Below are 9043 nucleotides of genomic sequence, written 5' to 3' on the forward strand. Positions count from 1 at the left end.
CTCCATCTGACTTAGAAAACTGATAAATTTAGATTTATGATCACTTTAACTGCATGTGCCTTGCTTTGAAAAACTATCTTGTTCAACCCAACATTCTGGAAGTAAGCTCAGTTTTTCTGCACTTATATATACAACATCCCCTGAGAACACTGTTCAACAAAAACTTGCTTTTATCAAATCATTAACCTATTTATAAACAAAGTAATTTTAAAGGGAAAAACTCTGCCAGACTTTAGATTTGTTTAAATGGTGTTGCTAAGTTACTACTGGAAAGATTAAAATATGTATGTAACAAAATCTTAAGTGAAAGCCATTTAACTAATATTTAAAACCTCTGCAATTATTAGTTTATTAGTATCATCCAGGACTCAGATGTTCAGTATTCCTCCTGAAATTACATAAACAAATGCAAATGGAAAGAATCCAAGTCAAAATTATATAACAAAACAGCACTCCATCACAAAAGCGTGTAAAATTACAAGAACGCTATTTTAAAACACTGGCACTTTAAGAGAACGATAATCTCAAAAAACCACAAAATTGCCAAATTGTTCCCTAAACTGCTATGTAGATAAACATGAGTCTAATGAATGGGTTAGGGTTTTGTAACGAGAAATCAAAATTCAAATCAGGTAACTCATACTGAAATACAAAGTTTTAAGTGTCTTCTTCCCTCAGGTCTATTTGACTTACATAAAGGAGCAAACTATAATGTAGGAAAATACACCTGATTTTAAATGTGGCATACATTTTATAAGTTGGCCCAATTAATTAAAAATACCTTTAATGAAAGTCAGGTTTCCTAAGAAATCTATATTCAGATAAATAGGAGAAGACATTTACAGCCAGCCCTTTTTTTTTTTCCAGAGCCTTTGCTGGGACTAATGTCAACAAAAAATTTAATATGGCAGTCTTGTATTTTAAGCTCACGCTTTTGGGGATACATTCTCAGGTCTTCTTTAATGTGGGAACTGCAAATATAACTGCCATTACATGGTAATGGGAGTTAAAGAATGTAGAGTCCTCAAGTAAAGATTAGAACATACTTTTCTCTTAGTCCTTCAAGGACAGACTTTTCAAAATGTTTGATTCTACTAATCCCATGCTGTGACTAGACTGGTTACTCTTCACTTTATAAACGTGACTGGGCTATGTGAGATCTGGTATCAATCGATCAAGATTTGAGTTTCAGTTATGGATGAAAACTGTCTCAATTCAACTTTTATTACCCTCATCATGAGTATGCAGGGTGCAGACAAAAGCTTTTTTATCAGCTAACTATATGAAAAGATAAACACTGTAATAATCCATGTGATCCAAAATGGGCAAAAGCAAAAGACTAGCTTCCCCTCAAGAAGAAAAATTTCAGACCTATGAAAAGGACAACAATACTAATAAAAAAAATTGTATTTACTTAGAAGCATTCAGAATGTCAACAAAACAGCTGCAACTTTTTTTTTTTTTTTTTGCAATTACAGAGTGGTATTCAGTTAACAGAACAACAATTATTTCGTAGAAGCTGCATCAGAGACAACTGAAGATGAAAAACTACCATCCCCATATATAACTAATTTGTGCTGTGCACCAACAAGAACCTGCTTTAAGTTTCCATGCCAATTTACAACCCCCATACTGTACCAGGCAAGGTTAGTGGCTATTGAAAATACCACCAGGACAGGGCTATCTAAAGACACATTCGGTAGTGTGTTAACTATACAAAAAAAGACACTGTACAGTTTAAAAACAAATCTTACACAGCCTTACATTTCAATTTTTTTCTTTAAAAGGAGTGAGTTGTGTACAGGGGGGTTAAATGCTTTATAGACAAGAAAAAAAAAAAACTGCGCTAGAACCAACTTATTCATCATCATCATCTTCTTCTTCATCTTCATCTTCTTCATCTTCCTCCTCCTCTTCATCCTCTTCATCTTCCTCATCCTCCTCCTCTTCCTTCTTTTTCTTGCTCTTTTCAGCCTTGACAACTCCCTTTTTTGCCGCATCAGGCTTTCCTTTAGCTCGGTATGCAGCAATATCCTTCCAAAATAACAGCAGGAGAAAGTGAAAGAAAAGACAAAACAGTTAAGTAAAGGGAGAACTAAAAGTAACACTGAACTTGACCAAAACTTCATGAAAACGTCAAGACCCCAGTTACATGAAAATACTACATATCTAGACTCACCCTGACTTCATATATAAGGAGGACTGAAGAATATGCATATAAAAACACTAGGAAATAACTACAATTAATAATGCATAACCTACAGAATGACATGATCTAATATCTGCAATATTATGCCTCACTGAAATACAATTATGTACCACATCTTAACTTTAGCTTTATTAAAACTAGAATGCAGTCTTTGATTAAAGGGTAGACACTGCCACCTTCTGAATGCAAAACAGCATTCTACAGGTTTCTATCAGACCCTAATCCATAGTAGAAAATTTTGTCTTAAAAACAACAAAAAAGGTAATTTGCTAATAAGCATGCAGTCAGGTTAAGAAACATCTAGCAACCAACATTTTCCCAGACACCTAAATAAGCTAAAATTCAACTTAATACTCCAATTCAAAGTATAGGAGCCAAAATTTTTAATCAATTTATACAGATCAAGAGACTTCCAACTTTTTTTTTTTTTTTTAACTAAGTTGGGATTTTTTGTTATCTAAGGAGGCAATAAAAATGTTTCAGGGTAGCTTTACGAAGGATATAGTCTTTATTACTTTCCCCAGACTGTTTATAAATGTGTCTGATCATTTAAAGTAATCATTTGACTCAAAGGGACTACCAAAATCTCCACAAATTTGGAGGTATCAGGAGTAATAAAAGCTGCTTAAGTGTACGGCCTTTGCACCCAAGTGTTAAAAAGAAAAAAAAAAAAGTTTAACAATTTATTTGATCTTCTGTACTCTTTGAATGATGGAAAAGAATTAAGACTATAGCCAGCCAATGGCACACTGAATGTAGCTGTACCCCAAACTTTTAGAAAACTACAAGAAAATAGGAAACTGAGATGAGGTACCAACTATAATCTAACATCTGGCATACCCTTTCATCGTTACACTGAGCAAATCCATACTTCTTACCTTTTCATATTTTTCCTTCAGCTTAGCAGCCTTCTTTTCATAAGGCTGCTTGTCATCTGCAGCAGTGTTATTCCACATTTCTCCCAGTTTCTTTGCAACATCACCAATGGATAGGCCTGGATGTTCTCCTTTGATTTTTGGGCGATACTCAGAACAAAACAAGAAAAAGGCCGAACTAAAAAGATAAATTTAATTTTAGGATTTTAAGTTGACTATCAAATGTGTGTTGTACTATTACATAAAAGCTGCTTCTAATTTCTACCAGATACTAGACAGGGTGCAAATGTTATATCTAAACAGTCTTCATAACCAAAGCTTAACTTAGAGCTATTTAAACTTATGGCACTACTAGTTGAAGATGCACTAAATCACCCCAAAGTATTTCGGGTAATTGGTGTTTCTCAAAAAAATAAAATAAAGTTACATTTAGGAGTTGTATCAAGTGAAGGAGGCAAGAGTCTTAATTCAAATGCTCTGGCTAAACCTCCCATTTGATAGGAATTTTACTTACAATATTCAAATATACCAATGTGAACTACTTACCAGCTAAGGAACTTTGATCATACACTCCAAACCCACAAGGTGGCTTGCTTAACTTCTGAGACTACTACAAAACCCTCCCTGAAAATAAAAACAGGCGAGATACTTACGGAGGCCTCTTGGGTGCATTGGGATCCTTGAACTTCTTTTTTGTTTCCCCTTTAGGGGGAATATAAGTTTTCATTTCTCTTTCATAACGGGCCTTGTCAGCCTTTGCCATGTCTTCAAATTTTCCTTTCTCTTTAGCAGACATGGTCTACAAAAGAATTATTTGTAAACTTAAGTCGACAGAAAATTTTAGTAAATTGTCCTCAAAGTATTAAAATGACTAAAATTGGTATTCTTTATTATTTATTCAGCAGTCTGTTCTAATACCACTACTCATGCAAATAGCACCGATGCTTTTTTAAAATCTTAATTTCGATTTAACCTTTAAAAGAATCTCCTCAGTAATTTCCAAGCCCCCTTACCTTCCACCTTTCTGAGCACTTCTTAGAAAACTCTGAGAAGTTGACTGAAGCATCTGGGTGCTTCTTCTTGTGCTCCTCTCGGCAAGTTTGCACAAAGAATGCATATGATGACATTTTGCCTCTCGGCTTCTTAGGATCTCCTTTGCCCATGTTTAATTATTTTCTAAAAAGAGATAAAGTAAATGTTTGATGTTAGCAATGAAATTATAGCATTTTCAGAGCACTTTAACTTCCTGGGGGTGTGAATGAAAACCCAAGCATTGGTTATTTAACGGTAGTGACTTTAACCTCCTCTAACACTAAACTAGAAAATGGCAGTGATAGCCAATTCCTACAAGAGGCTATGCCAAGCAAACAAAACAGAACAAAACAAAAAACCCCAACAAACACCCAAAACGGTCCTTCAGGGAACTCAGGAAAGTGTAGACACAATGGTATCCTCATACAGTATTCTTTACTCATCTGCTTGTATCTGTTCTGAATGAATACCTAACCGGTCATTTTTAAAAACTTTTTAAATGTACAAAACCATTTTTAATCAACGAAGCCAAAGCCCACAAAACCAATGCTACCAATTCGTGGATCTGCCAACACATAAAAAATAAATAGGTAACAGCCCAAGTGAGCAGTCTCACTCCAAATTACGGGCCTAAATCACCGTCTACCTCAAGTTTTCCCAATGAGGGCTTTAAAAATACTCTATCTGCACAAAACTTTGCTGGGAGGAGTAGAAAGCTCCAGCGCTCCGACCCAGGCTGGGGGGTGGCGGTGGTATTTGTACGGCTGCCACCGCGAGGCAGCCTCGTTTCCTATCGGTTTGGCCCCGAGATGTATTTCAGTTCTGACTAAACACGTCCGGTCTGAAGTTTCTTCGAGTAAACAAGGATGAGGGACAAAAGCCACTCCTGCTCGTTGCTCTGCCTGCCCCCCCAACCAGGGGAGTATTTTTTTTTTTTTTTTAATTTGTGAAAGTCGGGGCGCCGCGCGAGGCGGGCTCCGCACACCTTCCCGCCACTCGGCCCCCACCCCCAGAACTTCGGTAGCGGCGGGGCGGCCGAAGAAACGCGGGACCACGGCCCGGCCTCCAGGCCCCGGCCAGCCCGTGCCGGGCCGCCACGTGCGTCCGCCCGCCCGGGCGCCCGGCCGCCGGCGCAGGCCCCGCAGGCCTCCCCCATTTTGTCAGCTCCGCGGAGGGAGAAGCCCCGCTCGAAATGGGGGCTGGCTCCGCCCGCGGCCGCCGGGGCCGGCGCGCACGGAATGGCCGCTGCGCGTCTTCCCCGCCTGCGCCGCCGCCGCCGCCGCCGCCGCGAGGGCGAGCGCGAGCGCGAGCGAGAATATGGCTCCTTCCCTTTGTGTGTGTATGTGTGTGAGTGTGTGTGTGAGTGTGAGCGCAGGCGGGCGGGGTGCGCGCCGCGCTCTGGCGCACACACTCGGCCATTACAGCCGGGGGGGAGGGGCGGGGGGCGCGCGGGCCCGGACCCTCCCCCCTCCCGGCCCGCGGGGGAGGGGGCCGCCCCGGGAGGCGCCCACCGGCCCGCCGCTCCCCGTTCCCCTCCGCGCGGGCCCGCGCGCCCCGGCCGCCCCCGCACGGAGAACGCGGGGCTGGGAAGAGAGGAAAAAAAAAGTTGCCTCGGAACTGCTGCGCCCAGCTCCCCCGCCCGCTCCCGCCCGCCTTGTTTTCTCTCCAGCCAGCAGCGCCGGGCCGAGTCAGCCATGTTCCAGCGAGCGCAGCGGCGCCGCTCCCCCCGCCGCCGAGCCGCCGCCGCCGCCGCCGCCGCCGCGCCCGGGCACAGGCCGGCGGGCCCGGCCCCGCGCCGCCGCCCCCGGCCCACCGCGCCGCCTCGCCCGCAGCGCCCGTCCGCCCGCGCTCGCCGCCGGCGCCCGTCTCTCTGCGGCGGCCAATGCAGCCCGTGAAGCGCCGCCGCCTGCCCGCCTGCCCGGCCGCCCGCCTGCCCTCCCGCCGCCGGCCCCGCCGCCCGCCGCCCCCCGCGCACGCCGGCCGCCCGAACATTGGGCCCGGGGGCTGAAAACACGTTAAAAATTTTTTTTTAATTAAAAAAAATTTTTTTTGCGCCAGTCAGCGCGGACGCCGCCGGGGGTGGAAACTCGCGGGGCTCGGGGTTCGCAGCGCCTCAGGCAGCCTGTGGGCCGGGGTTCCGGCGCGGGGCAGGGCTCCCGGCGCCCGAGAAGAGGCTCGCTCCGTGCGCAGTTCCCCCCACGGTCCCCCCTCATTTGCCTTTGTGTGGATCCTGACCCGCCGGCTCCCGGCCGCGGGGATCCGGCCACCGCGCGGGGTGGGGAGCTGCCGGAGGCGCTCTCCCCGCCGCGGCGCTGCCCCAGACTCACCCTCAGCGAGGCACAGAGTCGCCCAGTGCCCGTCTGGCTCTCACTTGCCCCGGCGCTGTCTCTATGGAGCTCAATGTACTGCAATGGCTGTGAGAGCGGGAGCCAGACGCAGCCTCCTCACTCTCTCCGCTCTGTAACATTACTCTCCAGCCAGCGCGGCTCCTATTGGCTACCGCCAACTCACGGGGCTCGATCATTGGCCCGATACCTCCCATTGTCCTGACCAGAGCCCGTTTGCTATTGGCTGTCTCCGGGGACACGTCATCAAGGATTGAAACAGCGCGCAAATCTGAATGTGTGTGTATGCCGGGCAAAGAGGCTGAGGCGGGAGAGGCAGAGGCAGAGGCAGCAGCTGCTACGGGAAAGCAGAGCTCTATGGTGTATGTGTGCATGTGTCTAACCCAAGCCAGCCCCACACCGGAGCGGCCGCCGGAGCGAAAAGGGCCTGACTTTTCCACAAGTGTCTCCAACTCCTCAGGCAAAAGAGACACTCACAGGCCTCCCCCCCCCTTCTTACCCCAAACTCACTTCCAAAGCCATTGAGATAAGAGACCCCAGAATTTTAACAGACCTTCAAAAGTGAGGGCGACAGTATGAGATCACGTCCCCTGAAAACTGGGGTATGGGCTAGTGCAGAGGGGCGAAGACAGCCAAGATTCGAGCCCCTCAACAGCATACGGTTGCATTACACTTTAGATCTCTGGAAAGGCAGGGCTTTTCCTATAACAAAGTGACACGATCCAGTCAGCCGGTTTTAAAATACCCCTTTTCTGGGGTCATAACCCATAACGTCAAGCTTGCTGAGCAGCTGAAATCTTGACTCACTGAGGAGGCATTCAGTTTCACTCTTTTTCTTGGTTTGATCGAGTTTCACAGCATGTCTAGAACTTTTTATTTAAATACAAAGCACTGTCTTAACTTCCTGGAAATCAAATAATTATTCCATGTAATTAAAGCACAGCTACTTGGTCTTGATATGGGGTACTCTAGCAGGAAATGTTTGTGAGGGCCTGCTAGAATTAGCAAATTCATTAGAGACCACATTTTTAACTGTTTGGCTATTTTATTTGACTTGGTGTGGATTACTGTTATAATCAAACGAATCCTTGTGATGCTATCTTTCCCTCCCATCACACCACTTAGTGCATCCATGTAACTGCTCTAGGATTACAGCAGTTGTAGGTATATTGTTACCCCGAGGATTAGATGCAGGCAGAGAGTGCATATGCCCAAATCCACAGGCTGTGGTTTCTCTAACTCACCAAGCTGGCTGGTATTAATAGGCATACTTATTAAGTCTGTAAAGAAAAAGTACTAGCTATAATGGCCAGTTCTGAAGACTATAGCTCTATCAGTCTTTTATGAACCTATTATCTATTCCTCCTTAGCCTAAGCAGACCACACCCCTATTCAGTTATAACAGACTTCCCCTTTTTCACTCTCTACTGGTGTGTTTATACACTTCTAAGTCCACCAGCCAATTCCTCCCAGTGTAATAGATCAAAGTTAAAATAAATCATTTTATTATGCTAATTTCATTTCTTATAGCCACTTCAAGCATCCATAACCTAATGTATTTGCTCCCATTTATTAAGCTGTTTGAGAATAGGGTTAGATAACCTTTCCTGACCTATGGTTTTAATGCTTACTCCTTTTCTTAAAAAAAAATACATGACTGGGCCCAGGGATTATAGTCTCTTTGAATGGACAGTGCGTGACACCTGCATGTGAAAATGAGTATAATATTAAAGAATATATAAACTAGTATAATGTACGTGCAGTAATTAAAAAGTAACCATCTAAAGTTAACTTTTCTACTGTTATTTTCAAACATATTTACTCTTGTCTACTTCCTCTACGAATCAAATTTTGCTCTCTATTCAAATCTAGACATTTACTTCAATTCTGCTTTACATTCTCAGTGCCTATATTGCAAAATAGTCATAAAAATTGTTGACATTTTAAATGGCATCGAAATTTGACTATTATTTGAAGATAGCATCATCAATATTTTTCAGGAGCAATGTTGGATTTGCACTGTCCCAACCACACACTTTTACCAGTTTTCTAAAACAGCTTACTCCTGCCAGGCTAAGTTCATGGTGACAGAACCACAGGAAAGCAATGGGCCCACACAGGTTTCCACTTAAGCAGAGTGGTATAGTAAGTAATAGGCACTGGATTTAAATAGACCTGGGTTCAAATCCCAGCTATGCTACTCAGCTGTATAATTCTGGGTTTTTTAACCACTTTGTGCTTCAAGTCGCTCAACTATAAAATGGAGGTGATTACTGGGTTGTTGTAAAGATTAAACTTTTTTTTCAAAGGTTCCAATGTCATGTTGATCCCTTCAAACCCATGACTTAGAAAAACATCAAGTGCAATTAAACTTGAGCTTTTCTTGATTATTTTAATTTTATTTTTTTTTTAAAGATTTATTTATTTGACAGAGAGAACTCACAAGAGAGGCAGGCAGAGAGAGAGGAAGGGAAGCAGGCTCTCCGCTGAGCAGAGAGCCCGATGTGGGACTCGATCCCAGGACCCCGAGATCATGACCTGAGCTGAAGGCAGCGGCTTAACCCACTGAGCCACCCAGGCGC

The 9043-nt window shown here is 44.2% G+C and overlaps 1 protein-coding gene across 1 annotated transcript; it reads right to left on the minus strand.

Annotated features, from left to right (window-relative positions):
• Positions 1 to 1389: 1389 nt before the first annotated feature.
• On the minus strand, positions 1390 to 6587 carry HMGB1 (high mobility group box 1). Its single transcript, XM_045978241.1, has 5 exons — positions 6444 to 6587; positions 4098 to 4260; positions 3738 to 3883; positions 3088 to 3262; positions 1390 to 2034 (listed from the first exon to the last, which is right to left on the minus strand). Exons 2-5 carry the CDS (start codon positions 4245 to 4247, stop codon positions 1858 to 1860), a joined length of 648 nt encoding a protein of 215 aa, XP_045834197.1. The 5' UTR covers positions 4248 to 4260; positions 6444 to 6587; the 3' UTR covers positions 1390 to 1857.
• Positions 6588 to 9043: the final 2456 nt, after the last annotated feature.

The sequence above is a fragment of the Meles meles genome, chromosome 14 (genome assembly GCF_922984935.1).
Source record: "Meles meles chromosome 14, mMelMel3.1 paternal haplotype, whole genome shotgun sequence".
In the NCBI taxonomy this organism is placed as follows: Eukaryota; Metazoa; Chordata; class Mammalia; order Carnivora; family Mustelidae; genus Meles; species Meles meles.